This window comes from Phalacrocorax aristotelis, chromosome 11, assembly GCF_949628215.1.
Source record: "Phalacrocorax aristotelis chromosome 11, bGulAri2.1, whole genome shotgun sequence".
Taxonomy (NCBI): Eukaryota; Metazoa; Chordata; class Aves; order Suliformes; family Phalacrocoracidae; genus Phalacrocorax; species Phalacrocorax aristotelis.
In genome coordinates this window covers 9,250,183-9,268,095 of record NC_134286.1, presented here as the reverse complement: position 1 = coordinate 9,268,095, position 17,913 = coordinate 9,250,183, and the positions used below count along the sequence as shown (strand labels likewise).

Here is a 17,913-nt window from a genome sequence, read left to right as displayed (position 1 = left end):
GACGTGCGAAGGAGAAGGCAAACTATGAAAGAGCAGAGAAACCGCTCCCAACTCAAGTCAAAACTACGTGCAGCACAGGCACAACAGGACCAGTCGCTGATCCGGGGGCCAAACCAGAATTCCCAGCACCAGCAGTGCTGATATTACTCAGCCCTTGCACAGCACTTGCCATGGAGAGATCTCAAAGCACTTTGTGAAGATCAGGCTGATCCGTCTTCCCCCATCTCCTTGGTAGGCTGGGTTAGATGGCAGAGCTGGAAGGGCAGCGGTGGGACCTTGCCAGATCCACGCTGTAACCCTGCAGGCAGCTCTCCAGCGCATAGCCTAAGGTTGGTGCTTGCTTATTTTTGCATCTTGGTTTGCAGAAAATAATCCTATCTATGTCAAAAGCAGCAGACGACACCAAGATGTGTTCTAGCCATCTTTACCAAACACTCACCTGGACACACCACCAGATCACAGCTATGCGGTCGGACGCTTACTCCGTGCAGGTAGATGTTCCCCTATGCTGCAGGTTACAAAGCTGAAGCCGCTCCAAATTCTCTCCAAGATCCAGGTCTGTGTGAGCCCACACAGAGAAATAACAGAAAGATGCTTCCTGCGTGCTGCCTGATGGGACACTGCAGCATCAGCGCTTCATGAAAAAAACCCAGCTTGTGCACTGCAATTCACTAAACCCAACTGAAAAATGCCACAGCATGTTTCTAAAAGACTTCATGGGGCTGGGAAAACAGCCAATATGCAATATACTCTTAGAAAAGCTCTCTTGCTGTGAGTAGGGCCTTCTCATTCATTTCAGGTTGTCAGTAAATTTCATCAAAGTCTCCTCTAGCATGGGATGGTGTTATTCTTACAACGAAAGAGCATCTGCCCTTTTTAAAATCAGTTTTAATGTTATTAATACAATGAAGTCCAAACCTCACTCTGGAAAGTTAGCATTTATTCTGAAAGGAAGAGGTTACATTGCAAGGGAAAAAGAAAGAAAACATTAGAAATTGCTAGCAGTAGAAGTTGCAGGATGAATGCAGTTTAGGCGCACTTCAGCCAGTACTACCACTGCTCATTAAATACCGTTCTGTGCTTTGCAAGCCGTGATACGCCATCCTGTGGTCATCCACATCACCATTAACTTCTCACATCTGGTCCAAAGCACCCTACGCAGTTAGACACGTGTTGGGCACCAGCACTTACGTTTATCGTAAGTATGCACACTATGCTCCTTCATAATGCGAAGCAAGGCTGAAAAACTTCAGATACTCTCCAAAAAACCTGATAAACCCCAATAAGTGCAAACTAAGGTGCATGCAACTGTCTGCATGCAGCTATACCACAGCCCATTCCTCAGCATAAGCCTTCTGTTGGCAACGAGGATAACCATAACACTTCACCGGAAAACCATGGCTTTCTCCATACCACGCTGGTGTAGCAGCCTCCCACCCTGCCGTGCCATCTCCTTCCTGCTGGGTGACATCCCTCCTCCCGCTGCGCTATGGTGCTCTCTCTGTAGTGCCTTGTCCCACCAGGTCCCCCATGCTCTCCCACTGGGCCCAGAGCTCTTTGGGCATCTCTGTCCCACTCGTACACCTTCAATCCCCCTCTCATTTCCCCTCTGCCCCCATGAAGAGTTTTGCCCACTAATGTCTAGGACATACCCTGATGTTTGGAGGAAGCTGGCAATCCCCTTCAGTAACTATGCTGCTAAAGACAGGAACCTGAGCATCCAGCCTTGCTTTGGTTGGCCAAATACAACTATAACCTTCAAGGCTAAAGCAAACGCAGCATAAAGGGCGCAGGAGGGAAGCTGTGAAAGCACACACAAATCCAACTAGCCCTTCCTTGTTGCCCATCTGGCCCACCCTACCCATGCTGCCTCCCATTACTCGTGCTGCTGGGTTTTAATACGGGGGGGAAACCAGTGAAAAAACTGACCAGCAGCAACAAGAGTCCTCAAAAGGCAAATGTTTCCTATTACAGTGCTAGTTCTCTCAGGCGCTTTGAAGTCACTTCTCCCACACAAAGCTGTTTCTTTCACAGCCTGTTCTTGCACATGAACAAGATGTTACACGCACTGTACGTAGCACATCCTTAACTCTTATTTAAAGCACATTTGTCCCAACTCACTGCACTCTGTTCTCTGTATCATTTTTCAAACCAATACTCATACATCATAGGCACAGATGCATTTTTATTCTAGCTCCCCCTTTCACATTTATTATTCTCCCAAATTCTTGGAGGTTCTGGTCATAAGTAGAGAAGCATTGACACTTAACTAGGGTTGAGACTCATCTGCTAAGGTCATGGCAGTAGCTGAATTTTTTCAAAACTTTAGGGGCATGTAGAGCAAAGGGTTTGCTTTGTCAGAGGCCAGATCCAACATTTAGATTTAGATTCTGGACTAGTTAACTTTAGTTACATTTGTTATTTTACTTTGGCCCATAGTTTTTGATACCATCTTTTTCCTACCTGCATATTACAGATCCTAACTTCACACTGAAAAAATTGTTGGCCATGCATTGCAATGATAAAACATTACACTTCTCATGACAAATTTAAATTGCAAATTATTTGGGGCACTGAAAATCTTTTTGTTCTAGCAAGATCAGGTTTTCATAATCAGCATTATAAACTACCCTGATACAAAAAATAGCCTGGTGCTTCTGCTAACTTAACTTTGGGGAAAGTTCAAAAGTGGTGGGGACTGCAGCAGAATACAGGAGGTTTCTTCAGGTGATGCAAGGGTTAAACCAGTCAACTTCTGCAAAAACAAACGCATGTTATTGTCTCCCAGATTCATTTGACTCATGTTGTTAAATAGGAGTTACTTCTGCATAAACTATACCAAATGCCTTGCAGAATTAAAACACAATGGATAATTCTTCCAGAAGACACACATCACATTATCTGAAAAATAATCAAAAATCCCAAACTCTGTTATACCCCAAAATGAGAGACATGCAAAAGTCCACCAGGAAGTTTACCACAGCTATTTAGTAAGACAGCCAACCTACAGTAATAAACAGTTAATAACAACTGTGTTTGTATAAAAGGTAAAAATCTCACAGCCCTCAGAAATAAGCTAGGGGAGACTAAAGGTGTTAGAATTATTATACAGTGTAAGATGACGCTTTCTGGACAAAAGGAACTGCAAGACAGCCTGTTATCACCAAGGGGCCTCTTGAATCACAGGGGATCATTACTGTAAACTGGTATTCGGAGACCAAGACAGGCCACGAGGTGAACAAAACTCATGGTCTTTCAGTAATAAACTCTTACTTTACAGTAAGGGGAAGTGTTTGGGGGTGAAAGCATATTGGATTGTGTTGCTGTGTTACTGATGATATGCTTAAAAGACTATTACCTGCATTTAAAAAAAAGAGCCTGGTATCAAACCAGCCTAACAGGTTCGCTAAAAATAGGTATTTATTTGTTCTGTATTTTCAGGTCTTATTTCTTTTAAAACCCCACAATCTTTTGTGATCACCAAAGGTAACACTCATTCTCTGTTAAAAGCAAGAACCTCCCTACTCTGCTTTTCCAAACTGAAAATGCAAGAACAAAACAAATTGCTCCAGGTTTAAAAAGAAGATGTTGGCCCTGGCATGCTAATCAGAGGCAAGACTCAAACCCAAGGCCCAATAGGCCCCATATCAAAAGGCTTTAAGATCTAAAAGCAAGTAATAAAAAGCAGCTTTAATGCAAAACTGTTTGGACTGAAACAAGAGACTTCCGTCAAATGCCCAGTACACTAATAAAAAGGATAGCCTTGAGGTACATGTACACGTTAATAGTGGAAGTTGTGCATATTTGTATTTATGGGAATGGCAGTGCCGAGCCAGCAGCCCCATCACTATAACCCGCTTACACGAAGACTTTTTATCTGCAGCAGGAAGCAAACCCAGGCTACCATGCTTAAGCCAGCTCTGTAGCCTGTTTACTCCCTCAGAAAACAGACCTGCCCTACAACAACATCTCCTTTTGATTTTAGCCTGATGACAGAGGTCCCAGCCCTGAATTAGATAACCAGACCTTAAAGAAACCCAACCACCAACTCCTTGCCCTCTCTGTAGATTGCTAAAACTGAGACCACCGGCAAGTGTAGCTCGCTCTTTTGGGGGTGGATTGAGTAGAACAGCCCTAGACTTGCCAACAAGGAGTCTTTTCCTCTAAGCTTGAGCAGTGCAGACCCTCATGAAAGTCTCAGCTGCTTGGAAAACGCATTTTTCATTTGAAAATTAGTTGGATAAGCTTGGTCTACATTCAGGTCTAAAACTAAGCTGTAGTCAAAGGAGCTAGTTACTATATCCTTCTCACTGGGTCATCTGGTGCCTTCAGTGACCCACCTTACATCAATCACCAAATTTGCTAAGGATTATTTAACAGATCTCAATAGAGACTGAAATACTGACTGGTAGGCAAAGTCCCTTTTCAGTTACTATGGACAGCTGCCATTTATATAATAGCCTTGGAATACAAGAGGCAGTTTGTATCGCTCCAAAAATATTTCTTGGCCTTTACTCCAAGAAAGCAAACGAAACAGTCCTATGACTTCATGAAATATTTGAACTCATATTAATGCAAAGCTTTTTTATTATGAAGTTACCGGGAAGATTATATGCAGATGAAATTCCTCCAGGAAAACAAGTTCTCATCTTTGTTGTCACACAATGTATTAGCAGGGTCTACAGATAAGAATGTGAATATTTGCAAAAAATAATTTCCCAAGACTAGTCTATTGTGTTTGTGCACCAGAATATGAGAGTTCCAAATCCGCCTAAGCCTGCTCAAGTTAACCTCTGCATCCAGCCCCCAACGTGGTTCTGTCGAGAGAAACGTGCCAAGTTAAAGCTTTACATTTAAAATGTTTTTAGCATTTTGAGTTGTTAAAATGAGTACTCTATTTTTATCATGACTTTAAAAAATAATCCCACTTTACTGTTTTTATACAATATAGCCTTCCTTGTGCATTTCAAGAATGAGTTTTCCAATAAAGTCTGCAGGACTCAGATTTACATCCTCACCCACTGACAGTTTAATTACTTCCATTGTAGGAGAAAGTATTTAATCACATACAGTCAGAAAAACAGCCCCTTAAATACAGGCTTTTGGGCCCATGATCCCCAATTTGAAATTCAATGAAGGAGAATGAAACATGCATACTGTGATCCATTTCCTGATTCAGAACACTTGATATTATCAAAACATACAGAGTTCCACAGCTGACACACACATTTTTCTAAACCATTGGTAAAATCCTTCCAGCATTTTAAGCCCACGAAATGAGGATTCAGGGTGCTTCGGACATGATCTGAAGGCAGCACTAGTGAATGAGCTGTACAAAGACCAACATCGTAATGCTGTGCTAATTAACGTATTAAAAACAGTCCGTCTAAACCGCTGCTTGAATTACACTGGTATTTGCTGGTATTTTAACTTTATTCTTAACAGTTACAACGTCAAAGGTAAATCACCACTGGTGATTCTCAGCAACAGATATGCAGTAATGGCTCCTTATTAAAAAAAAAAAAAACCAAAAAAGAGAGGGCGGAAAGACAGGAATTGTCAGACACTCCTCATGGCAATTCAGCACAAATAAGTCTGGTGAAGTCACAAAAACCAGTTGTTAAGCATGTCAATAGTTATATATTAAAGCTGACTACCAGCACCAGCTGGCCTTCTTCCTCAGACTGATATCTAAATCATTACAGACAAGGCAATAAATCCAGAAATGCAACTTTTAGTTTAGTCAAAGGATGCTGTAAATCCAGAAATGCAACTTTTAGTTTAGTCAGAGGATGCTGTACTAGCCTTTACACTGCAATAAAGATTGGTTCTGTAAGCAGCAGCAACTCACATGCAGTTAGGTGCAAGTATCAGCTATCAGAGTATTAGAAAACTTACTTTTAAAACAAACAAGTGGTCTTACAGCCACGTGCAAGAAACAGAGTATGGTCCTGGGTGGGACTTACTAGATTACACAATGACGCTCATTCTGAAACAACAGACACAGCCTCTGTGTGTGTCTGTATGACATATATGTTTTATGAAAGAGCCATGTCTTCTGGAGTGGAGAATAGCCAGAACACCAAAAAAAAAAAAAATGCTGTAACAAGAGTGAATATTTGTGCGTTTGCTTTATGAAGCTTACATTCTAATGTTTACAAAGGCCAGCACTTATATAAGACTCTCCACTAACAAACAAATCTGGAATACATCAATTGTACAGGTAAGTCAGCCAAATATAAGCAATAGTTATGCTCTTCTCAGTTTTAAGAAAGCATGCAATAGGTTTCCCCCTTCTGCCACCCCTTGTTCAGATTTCTAAATCACAGTTCCAGTAAAAGCACGGTATAAGGAAACTGGGGCACAGGTAACAGGTTGAATTTTAACACAGACTGTTTATCAATATTTTGCAAAAGTAGAAGCAGCCTTCTTTTGGCATCGAGAAGGCAGAGAAGATACAAGCATGAATAAAAAAATAATTAAGCGATTTAAGACATCAAAAATTCAAGAAATAGCACTGTGCATATACAAATAAAATTAACATTTGATACTGCAAAGCTCATTTAAAAATGGCACCAATGGACAATATTTTACAATATGCACATTTATTTGAGGTGGGGAACTAACGCTCCACAGGTGAAAATGATAACAGAAATAATAGTGCCACTGTTGGCCCATTATGGTACTTCTTACAATTTAATGGAAACACTTTTAAAAATAATCTGGTATGTACACGTCTTCCGGAAACTCAACGGCTTCTTCAGAACAGGAAAAACTATGGTTCTCCCCCTCCCCTTTTTAGCCAGACAGTATTGCCAGAGATTGTGCTCACTTCTAAAGCACATAATCTTACTTTAAATTCAGTGCTATTTTCTTTCAGAAAGATCAGAAGTTGTACTTTTAGATAAGAAAAGCATTTATGTTACAAACATTCAAAAGTGGAAGCTTATGATTCTGGCAGACAATGTTGCGTATTAAATACAAACCGGCCAGCAATTACTGAACATAAAAAACTTATTCAATCATAAAAAAATACTATAATTCATCACCACAGACTTTTTACATAGTTATAAATAATAAATAGCATAACACAGTAGATTACAAACGGATTTATTTTGCCCCGTTAAAGTCTTTAAAAAGTAAAATACCTACTGTCTTACCTCAGAGTGACCAAGGTACTATATGAAGACTACTCATAGCTCAAAGAGAACTCCTTAGCCAAACAATTTGCAGAGCTCGTATTCAATCCAATCATGTAAGTCTTCCCTTAGAAATTGGAAGCTCACGTAGCTGCTTGCCCTGCTCATGACCACAAAGGTATAAATGCTGCGCACAGCAGCTGCAAAGGGTGTTACTTTGGCTGCCGCCTCACAGCGGAGTTGGGACTACCCACAGCACCTGGCACTGGAGCACACACCTTGAGAAGGAACACTAAGGAAAGCAGCATCAACGACAGAATCTGGTAAGCACTCTATAAACAAGCTGTACACAAAGAACTTTTCCCACCCACCCCTCTGGTTTACATTCCGTAATTTTGTAACAATGTCCCCTAAGGCACAAAAATACCTATGACCTCGCTGCCACAGGAGACATCGACGGTGCCATACATGGTTCTCCTACACAGTAGTTTAAATAACTTAGTTATCTGCAGTGTATGTCTTAGATCGAGGCATGGATTAACCTTCCTTGGCCAAATCTTGCTGAATATTGACCTTATTTCATACAATCTGTAGGATAAAGGATCTGGGGAGAGAACTATGCAGCTGTTTTAATCATGTTTGTAGAGTATTGTCATTTCTTCGCCGATGGCAGAAGTGCCAGTCTATAGTTATATTGTTAGTTTTTTGTTTTGTTTTAATGTAATAGAGTCAGATTTCCAGACCCACTGTGGTCTTCTGTAATAAAGACAACTAGCAGCACTAAGAAAAGATTTTTTTTCTCCCTTCTGTTACGAGAATTTGAGGCTAGCGACTGAACAAAAAAAGCAAGGAGAATAGTTTTACTCAATGGTAGAAGTGCCAGAGAATAAATTAGTATTTTCAAATCCTTCCAAACCAAATTATTTCCCTAGACATAGTGACCACAATAACAATAGAAGTATTTTCCTAAAAATTGCAACACTAATAGGAAGATACCTATTCTTGGAATCAAAAAGTGTATGCAAGTTCCTGAAAGCAAAAAGTTAGTATAATCTCAGCAGATATCTTGTTTAAAAAATAAATTCACAAACCCAGACATTAATATGGTCTACAATGTCCATTAAATGGAAAAATCAAAATCACTGGAAAGTCGCCAAGGATTACAGTTACAATTATTTTTCCTTTTAATAATCCACGGTAATGGTTCAAGGATGAGAGTTCATTTCTCTGTACAAGTGTACAGTAAGGGAACAGCACAGCCAGACACTGACTCAGAACTTAAGTCACTTAGGTGAGAGATCATCCATCAAAATGAATGAAGAGCACGAGTTTGAGCATGTTACTGGAGACTCCGTGGTTATGCTGCCTTTAGTCAGTGAGTCAGAGGAAGAGCCAACACTGCTGCTGCTCCCATCAAGAATATCTGAAGACAGGCTGGGGAAAAAGGAGGAGGTTGTTTAGTACGCAGGCATGACGGCTTTGTGCATAAAGCTAACGAACTTCCGCCTTTGTAGTAAAGATGTAGGAGACATATACTACCACTCAGTCTCTACTGCAAGACTGGCAGCCCTGAAGACTCCTTGTTTTCTGTAGCATGTTATGTGTATATTCATGCTCCTTATGGGAATGAGGAGCAGAATTTTATTTTTTTTTAACATGCAGAACAAATTACTACTCTGATTTTCATCAGTTATAGAAAGGAGGTGACAACTAATGAGAATAAAGCCTTAAAAGGTTATAAGACAGGAATAATAAGAATCTAATCCACAACGCAGCAACAGTGTCATTAAATAGCTAGGTATGTTCTTTAACATTGCACTACTCAAAGCAAAATTTTGAAAGCTATTTTTCCCTTGTAAGTAAGGAATTCCTGTGTTTGGATTTTGAAGTCTTGATACAAGATTCCAGAGGACACATTAAATCAATGCTGTTACAATTTAGCTGGAAGCAACACGAAAAAACTATTTCTAGGGAGTTTCAAGTCTGTAGGTAAACTGGAATTCCAGTAATAGAGTTAACATTTCAGAATACTTAGTATCTGACCCTTGACACAAAAATAACTCAGCTTTTGAGACAGACTATAACACTAAAAATCATGAATGTATCAACATGAACCATGTAACTGCAGTAACTATTGACACACGCACAAGTTTTCTCAGTATTCTGATAAGTACCACAGATACTATATGACCACTGCCTACAACATACTGAAATGGTGACGCATCTTTGAAGTGAAGTAACTTCGCTTATGAACCAACAGGGGTTTGTAACAATTATATTCAGTATAAAAGTTTTGATACACAAAGTCTAGGCTAGAGTCTGCTCAGGAAGAGTGGATCAGAGGAGCAGGAACACTGTCACACTACGCTACCACAGGAGTAGTTCTCGGTAATATGCATACGCAAGCTACACACAAAGTATTTTTTTTCTGGAAAAAAACACAAAACAAGAAAGCTTGTGAGAAATGCATTCCCTGTTTTGGCATTTCAGGGCACATGAAATATTTTACCATGAACTGAGATCTGTCAGATGTGTAACATCTGGAGAAAGCATGTTGGTTGTTCCTTGAAAAAGTCTCTTTGGCTGACTTTCAGTTTCCATTTCACCTAAGGAAAATAGCGCAAATAATCAAACTCACTTGAGTCTCTGGAATGTCCATTTAATATTTGTCTACTGTAAAAGAGAGGTTTGTCCCACAATAGAGCAAGGTTGCATCTGTAATATGGCAAGTCCTCCAATTCAGCCAACCAAGCACTTGGGTAAGACATTTGTTGATGCTAGCTGTTGTTCAACCATCCAGTCCATCCTTAATTTAACTAAGGCTTCAGTGGTATCTGAGGGGCTACAACGATCTCAAAGACACAAAACCAGGCACTTGCTTCCTAGACTACAATCAGACAAAATGATCTAAAGCAAACTAATTACTGTGACTTAATTTTAAGTAAGCAGTTGAGATGAGTCAACTGACAAGCCAAAATATAGGCATTAAAATTCTTAGTGATTATGAAAATAGCAACGCCAGCTTGGTTCACAGTTTCACCCTCCTGTGTACAAGAAGTTCTGATGCATACGTACACTTTTACAGAAAAGCTGAATAGAATAAAGTTGGCATGTGTATGCATTTCCACTTACTCATCATGGATCAGACTATCTTTGTACCTGTAATCTCCTACTGACATTAAAAGATTAAACATGATGGGGAGAACTCATATAATCTGTTTAGTATAATCTGCCCCGAGAATGAGCTAGCTCATTAATAGCTTCTGTACAACAGACACACTGGAAATATCATGAACTTGCCAATAACAAGCTTAAAGAAAGAAAAGAAAACCCTCTCAGCTACAGTATATTTTCATTTTTAGCTTGGCAACAAAACCATATGAAATGGAAATATATTTATTGGCTTTTTACCTACACTTCACAGCAGTTGTGTCAGTTTGGAAAGCTGACAGAGGTTAAGCATTATAGCAAACCAGTATATATTAATGTGTTATGCAAGAGAATTATTCTACCACTCATTTTATAAAAGAGCCCCCCTATTTCCTTTAGCCCAGAGGGATACATTCCCTTCTTTGAAGGGAAGGAATAGCAACTTCTATCAAGCAGAATGGGCAAAACATGATTATAAAACACTTGGTCTTACACAAAAATTAAGAAAACCCAAACCACCAACTTAGGTAATTCTTCTGCCACTTGAAATTTCAGAGAGACAAATCTGCACTACTACAACACATTGCACAGTCTACCACTATCAATTCCCTACAGCAGTGAAGTGTTCCTCAATACATTGCTTTCTTCCCTCCATGTATCATCGTGTCAGTTTGTTACCGTGTCATGCCTGTAGAACACGAATGATAAAGCTACTGCTAAAAGTCAGAAAACAGGATTATGTATTTAGGAAAACAAATTAGGTTCATTTAAATAGACTAGATGTTTTAAAATTAAGCAACATTTTGAGAATTCCTTGATATTTTGAGTAAAAAAGGCAAACTCATATCTCTGCTTTGGGGAAGGTGCTCCACAAGAGCACATGGATCGGGTTAGGAAAGCTTGCCCCTTACCTGCACTGTTTTTAATACAATCTGTCTACAGTCTATTGTAAAGTGTTTGAAGTAAACCAACACAGGATTAATATCTCTTTCCTACTAAGGTTGATAAACTTTCGCTCCATTTTTAATGCCTCTAAGATTCATAGAAAATAACAGCCAAGATAGAATTGGCATCTATGAGAAAACTTCTCTTTCCCCGTCAATTCAATATAAATTAGATAACATTCTTTATCTGATAGCAAAAGCAGTCCTAATAAACAGCCATTTTTCTAGAAGGCTAGATATAATTCTTGTAAAATAGAAGTACATGTTTTTCGTGCAGTTAAGAATGCCCAAGTAAAAAAAAATGCCGCAAGGATAAGCATAGCTAGAGGCACACTTGTAAACATCTTAATCTTACAGTTCTGCTATGGAGACTAGTTCTGGGATGTAACGTGAATATTCTTAACACGGAATACTTCCAGGGAAGAATGCAGTTTTCCCCCTCCAGGAAAGGGCACTGATCTATTCCATTTCTCTAAACACTCACCTTCTGAACTTCCAGAGTAAAAACAAACATTCAGTACTAAGTTTAGAAGATACTGCATGATAAGCAACATTCCTAAGATGATCTGAAGGGTGTGCACCATACAGTGGTACTCTTTGGAATGTCAGGGCTTACGAATATTTGTAACATTTAATATGATGTGGAATAAAGTTTGCCTCTTTCAAGCAGCAGCTGCTTTTAATGCTTTTCCCCTCTCATGTTTTAGACTAGCTATGTTACCTTGTGTAAGTTATGACTGGCAAATTCCAGTTCACTGTAGATACAAGTGCATTATATTTACAGAACAACAAAAAAATATGGGAGAGAGAAATGTATCACCCGCAAAACTACATCCATATTAAAACATCTGATAATGTAAATACACATACCTTTTCTTTTAATAGGGCCAAGAACACTGGGCCTGATACAGTTGATTGGACTTTGACTCCTCCTGCTAGAGGGAGAATACTGATAGTCAGGTCTGTAAAGGTTCCAGGTTTGAACACCACCACAGCTACCATCAAATCCATACAACCACATCATATGAAATGTTCTTTAAATCTGTTCCTGCACAACTGGAACGTGCAGGGAGTCTAAATTACATAGACAACAAAGAAGTGCTGCCTATGAGAGCAGATTATCTACCACGTGAAGTTGCAGTAAATTTGAGGGTCGTCTTCCCTTAGTTCATCACATCCTCACTTCAATCCGTTTCTAAATTGTGTGTAATATTTATATAAAATTGATATGCTGACAAATAAAGTGCATTTGAAGTACCTAGGAATTTCCCCACAAGTTATCTAATTTAAAGTTGACACCGGCTCCTACAAGAGCACCCACATAAAGCTACCATTGGTGAAGGTTGAACTTTCAGAGCATTTTTATGTAGTAATACTTCAGCCAATGTAAACTTAAAGTCTTTTTTAATGTCTTAAAATCAGCTTTAGCTAATCATTGTGCTAGCCTTGGAATCTAAGCCCATGTATACCTGTTACTTGCAGATGTTACTTACTTGGAGAATCGCCGTGTTGGACTGGGAATAGGACTTGGAGGTAATCCATTACTGCTCACAAACATTTGCAATGATGGTGAAAAACATTGCTGCAGAAAAAAGTCACATTAAGATGCTTCAGAATTTCCATTTAAATACTCAGGTGTTTCCCTCCACCCTCCAAATAAAACATCACCAATTGAAGAAAATCTAGTAATAGAATAAGGCAGAGATGATCAAAGGCAATCTTAGAAGCATTAAAACTTAACTTGCAAAAATATACTGGCTAATGCAATACTACTTAGATTAACCTAAAATTCAAAACCAAAAGAAATCTGAAATTGAGACAGACCCTGTTTTCTAAATAAGACAGTTGTTTCTGTTATTCCCATAACATTTAGAAACAGTAGTACAACACTCAGGACTTACTTCTTTCAAGTGGCTTGTTAAACAAACAAGTTCAGTTTACTCAAAATACATCTGACCTGAAAATTTAACATAGTATTCCAGAGTAGAACAAAGTATTGAGCTCTGTGGTTCTGCAGTTAATTTGAGCTTAGCCCATGAATGCCCATAGCTAAGCACAAAAATGTTTCTGTCAAGTTATCTAATACTGCTTTACAGTCGTGATTCCAAAGGTACAGGACCAGCTGCCCCAGTGTTGCACTACGAACACATTGACCCAGCACTAGTACGTGCCTGCTCCATGCATCAGCACTGGTAGAGGCATGCAATAAAATAATAGCAATACAAAAGCAGAACCACAAAAGAGGGTGAAAACAAGGTCAAACAGCCCATCTTTAAACACAGTTGCCTATTTCTCTGTGCTACATTTCAGTTTTCCAGCCCCTGCTGGAAAAAGTAGTTTGTCTAAGATCCACCCTTTCTCCAGCACATGCCACCAGCCTTCAGTGAAAATTCAGCATGCCCGAGTCCTCCTTCACAGTGAGTTTATGCCTTCCTTTCCATATCTGATGGACATATTTTCATCCTCCTCACCACACAGATTTGCAGCTTCTGGTCTTTGCCTACACACTTACTCTACATATATGATGCATTCCAATTTTGGTGCTTATGCAGCATCCCCCCACTTAGGCAGCTGAAAATCATGTCCAAATCTGACTACTCTAATGACCTCTTCCAGCTTCCCCACAACCAGAAGCCTAACCCATCCAAACATTGCACAAATAGCAGCAACTGAAAACATTCAGTGGGACAGAACTGGCATGCCGCTTAAACCCTGCAGGCTCTAAGATGGTAAACATCTGATTCCCAGAAACCAATAAAATGTGGGTTTGGGTTGGGGGGGGTTGCTGTTGTTTGGGTGTGATTCTTTAAAAAAACTATCAATTTGTGAAGTTACACATCTTCACAGTTCACCTTGCTCTAAAATTCTAAAATGTTCTCCCACTTCGGTATTTTACTTGTCCTACCTTTCCTATTCCTCTTGTAGGTGAAGGTGCAGGCGAAACTGGAATGAAGTCTATTCTCTTTGGGGAGGAAGATTTCTCAGACTTGTCCAAGTCATTGTCACTCTGTAAAAAAAAGGTTTGAAAACTTAACACTGTCACAGGACATTACCTTATAATCCAAGGCACAGCCTTCTAGTGGAAAGTCACAGGGCCAAGCACAGAAAACATCTAAAGCAGATGAACTTAAGCTCTTCTTAAATAAATTTCACAGTTAATTCCTCTCTCTCCCTTAAATTCATCAGTTGAGTGTAAAAGTAGAATCAAATAGGAAACATCTATAAAGAGATTACCAGGCTCAAGCTTTCCTCCCATGACTGGCTTATCTGCATTGCTGTTTGCACTTCCCTAGAATACAAAAAATCCCATCAGTAGCTACAAAGAGGATAACACTGGCTATTTTATCATCTTGTTTTAATAACACTCACCTTTCATGTGCTGTTTCTCTGTTCATTAAATCCACTCCTTCCTCCTGCAGGAGATAAACATTGTAAGTTTTCCCATAACATGTGATTCACCCTAGGTCCTTGGAATAAACACTTGCACTTCAATAATCTGCTATTAGAACTGAAATACAAACAGCAGCAGCACTCCAGAGAGAAGATACTGCTACCGGCCCAGCTCACTGTTTCTCACCATGAGACAACACTTCAAAAGTACGAGGTAATTTAAACATGACAACAATAAGCCTTGCAAGGACGCTTCCTTGTTGAAATTAAGCCTTAAAAAAAAAAGACTCTGTTTCCTCTAGTACTTGAAAAATTCAACAGGAAAGAAACTCCCATTAGGTAAGTACTTCAATATTATATAATGCTTTTCATTCTGTTGCTAAATACACAGACTAAAAACTACACTTACCCTTCTGATCTGATGAAGTCGGCTGCTAGGAATACGAATAGGAGATGATGACAACAACTGAAAAAAAGCGACAGCCACAATGATTAAATCACACACCAACAGCTTGCATACATCCCATTTACCATCACCTACATTCTTGGTAAATTAAAAATGAGCTGCACAACTATGTGTGGATGACTCAATGCTGCAAAAAGACAACACTGACCTTCAAGAGAAAAGACTTGTTTCACCACTTACAAATTCATCCTACCACTCAGCAAGCGGCACAGGTCTCAGGCTTGCAAGCAGATACTGCTTAGCATCTCAAATATACAAATAGCTATATATGCCATTTGGAAAAGTGAGGTACTCTAAATGAAACTACGAACATCACACAATCCTCCACTGCCTAAAGATGACAAACTCTTGTACTAACTTACTCAGCCAGTTGGCTATTACAAAGGAGAAATTGCAATGTTTCAGCTCAGTCTTGAACAATACTCCCTAAAACTTTACTTTTGCCATTTTTTCAGTTGCATACAGTTTTACGCATCTAATTCCTCCGGAACATTGGCTACCATCACATACAAACGGTCCAACAGTTCCCACTCAGGATGCCTACGTGCCTGCTATAACACCTACTGACTGGAGCTCCAAAATTTTGGATTCTTAAGAAATCTCGTAACAGATGTAACAAAGTAAAATTTCACCCTGCTTTTTCTGAACAGAAGACATAAGAAAAACATATTTCAGGACTTTAAGTCCTATGGATTTTGAGAAAAGCAATACTTAATCTTCAGTACCCACAGATGAGCAAGAAAAATTTTAGTGGAAAAGAATATATAGATCCCTGAGTTGACAAGGCAAGGGTGAAAAAAAGAAATGTAACATCTTTGTAAAGTTAAATAACTGCAGTACTGTACGCTACTAGACGTAAAAGAGGCCAGACTATCGTTCAGCCAATAAATTACTCTTTACATGATTTTCTGATATCTAGTGTTCAGTCTTTGCAGAAAAAGAGCAGCACTGTCAAACAAACAGGTCAAAAAGGACTTGTGACTCTCTCTTCCGTTTTCAAAACAAATTAAACCATCCTTTCAAGACTGTTAATTGTGACAGCAGTTTCCTCTTCCAACACATGGTCAGGGTTAGGTCAGGGTTAACTTTAAGACCATACTTCGTACTGGGAATCACAGGCAGCTTCAGCTATGGTTTTCTTCTTAGGGACACACAGTTAATACACCAGTATAATTTCATTGTAGATTGCAGTTACTGGTGAAAAAAAAATAAAATGCATATTCTGCAGCCCGGAAGCCTCCAAGGATGCTTCATACAAACACAGATCAAGTTTAACTTCATTTCTCCAGACCAATTAGTTCTTGTTAGGTATAAACAAAACGTGCTTCAGATTCCTTACCATACTATGACGGCTCATAACTGTTGTGCTGTTCCTGCGAGTTCGCAACACGTAAGGCTGAAAAACCTGTGAGTTGTCACTGTAAGTAAAACAAAGTTTTGTGAACGAGTTTCTAAGCTGTGCCTCACTGAAGACCGCGGAGTGCTACAACACACTGTGCGGTGCTCTGAAAACATCCATTTTATTTCAAGAGAAGCACCACTTTCACCGCAGGAGCTCGGCAAGCGCTTTTGCCATGCCGAGAGCGCGGCTCCGCGGCTGCACGCAGCGGCTCGCCCCGACCGGAGCGTTCCGGGACTCGGCGGCCTCCAGGCGCGGCGCGGGCGGGGCCGGGGCCCAGCCGGGAGCGGCCGCCGGGTAGGGTCCCGAAGCGCGGAGCAACCCCGGGGCCGCGACCGGGGCGGGCGGTGCCAGCAGAGAGACCGAGCCCCCCGGGCCGGGCCCAGCCGCCGCCGCCGGGCCCCGCTCACCTGAGCCCGTGGATGAGGGGGGCGCTGTTCGATCTCCTCAGGCCGCCCCCGTCGCTCGGGGCCGCGGCGCTCCCCGGCGGCAGCTCCAGGTCCAGCTCCATTTTCTCCTGAGCCATCGCGGCAGCGGCGGCTCCGGCTCCTCCCGCTCCGCCGCGACGCCCATTCACTGCCGGCGGCCGCAGCGGCTCCTCATGCCGCCGCTCCCCCCGCCTCGGCACGGCACGGCCCGGCGCGGCCGCCCCTACAGGCCCCGCGGGCGGCGCCGCAGGCAGGGTCCGGGGGCGCGCCGGGCCCGGCGAGGGGGGCGGCCCCAGAAACGCCCCATGCCGGGGGCAGCCCGGGGAACGGCCCCTTCCCCACCCGCTGTCGCCGACGGACTCACTCCCCGCTCCCGGTGCCGCCGCCGGTGCCGGACGAGAGCGATCGCCTCAGGCCGGACACCCCCCACGCCCGCGACCGCACAGCCCGCATGCGCGGGAAACGGGGCGGAGGCAAAGCAACCCGCCTCCCACAGCGCATGCGTCCTGCCACCGCATCCACCACTGCGCGTGCGCGCGGGGCCGGTTTCGGGTCCCCCGCTCCCGGCTTCGTCTGCGTAGGGACTCCCGAGAGCCTCCGCGGCGGACTCGCGCGCTGACTGGCTGACGAGGCAGGGCGTGTGTTTGAAACGGTACAATGGGCGCTGAGAAAGAATGGCGCGTCAGGCGGGGGTGGGGCCCGGCGTCGGGGGTGGGGCCAGGCGGGGGGCGGTGCCTGTCCCGGGCCCCTCCCTCGCCGGGGGCAGCGGCGGCGTGGGTCCGCTTCAGGTTCCCTCTCACGAGCTGAAATCACGCAGTAACTGGGAACAGCTCCAGTTTCCTAGCTTTGTTTTGCTGCTGAAGAACGCCATGTGTCTTTAATGAGTTCCGAGAAGGCAAGCCGCCACGCTGTTCCAGAGATCTGTCCCCAAGTTGGTTCTTGGCTCGCTTTGCAGCAACTTTCACAGTTCCATTCTGGTGGCCAAAGTATTGAAGTT

At 41.8% G+C, this 17,913-nt stretch overlaps 1 protein-coding gene and 1 non-coding gene across 3 annotated transcripts; both read right to left on the bottom strand.

Annotated features, from left to right (window-relative positions):
- Positions 1 to 6,375: 6,375 nt before the first annotated feature.
- On the bottom strand, positions 6,376 to 17,385 carry PABIR2 (PABIR family member 2). 2 transcript variants are annotated; one of them, XM_075106792.1, is made up of 10 exons: positions 16,899 to 17,385; positions 16,429 to 16,507; positions 15,033 to 15,089; positions 14,603 to 14,646; positions 14,468 to 14,522; positions 14,139 to 14,240; positions 12,727 to 12,815; positions 12,104 to 12,168; positions 9,649 to 9,745; positions 6,376 to 8,573 (listed from the first exon to the last, which is right to left on the bottom strand). In XM_075106792.1, the coding sequence occupies exons 1-10, from the start codon at positions 17,012 to 17,014 to the stop codon at positions 8,423 to 8,425; spliced, it is 855 nt and encodes a 284-aa protein (XP_074962893.1). In that variant the 5' UTR covers positions 17,015 to 17,385; the 3' UTR covers positions 6,376 to 8,422. The 2 variants fall into 2 exon arrangements, with proteins under 2 accessions (XP_074962893.1, XP_074962894.1); XM_075106793.1 differs by having other exon boundaries at positions 12,104 to 12,165; positions 16,899 to 17,165.
- LOC142063459 (small nucleolar RNA U109) lies at positions 8,657 to 8,801 on the bottom strand. The gene has a single exon (XR_012662772.1). It is a non-coding gene; the product is annotated as a small nucleolar RNA U109 (small nucleolar RNA).
- Positions 17,386 to 17,913: the final 528 nt, after the last annotated feature.

Coding starts and splice junctions, on each gene's coding strand:
- PABIR2 (XM_075106792.1), bottom strand. CDS start 17,014: ATGGCTCAGGAGAAAATGGAGCTGGACCTGGAGCTGCCGCCGGGGAGC. Junction 14,241..14,467: donor GGGAGGAAAGCTTGAGCCTG/GTAATCTCTTTA, acceptor TTTTTTTTACAG/AGTGACAATGACTTGGACAA. Junction 8,574..9,648: donor CTGACAGATCTCAGTTCATG/GTAAAATATTTC, acceptor CTTTTTCCCCAG/CCTGTCTTCAGATATTCTTG.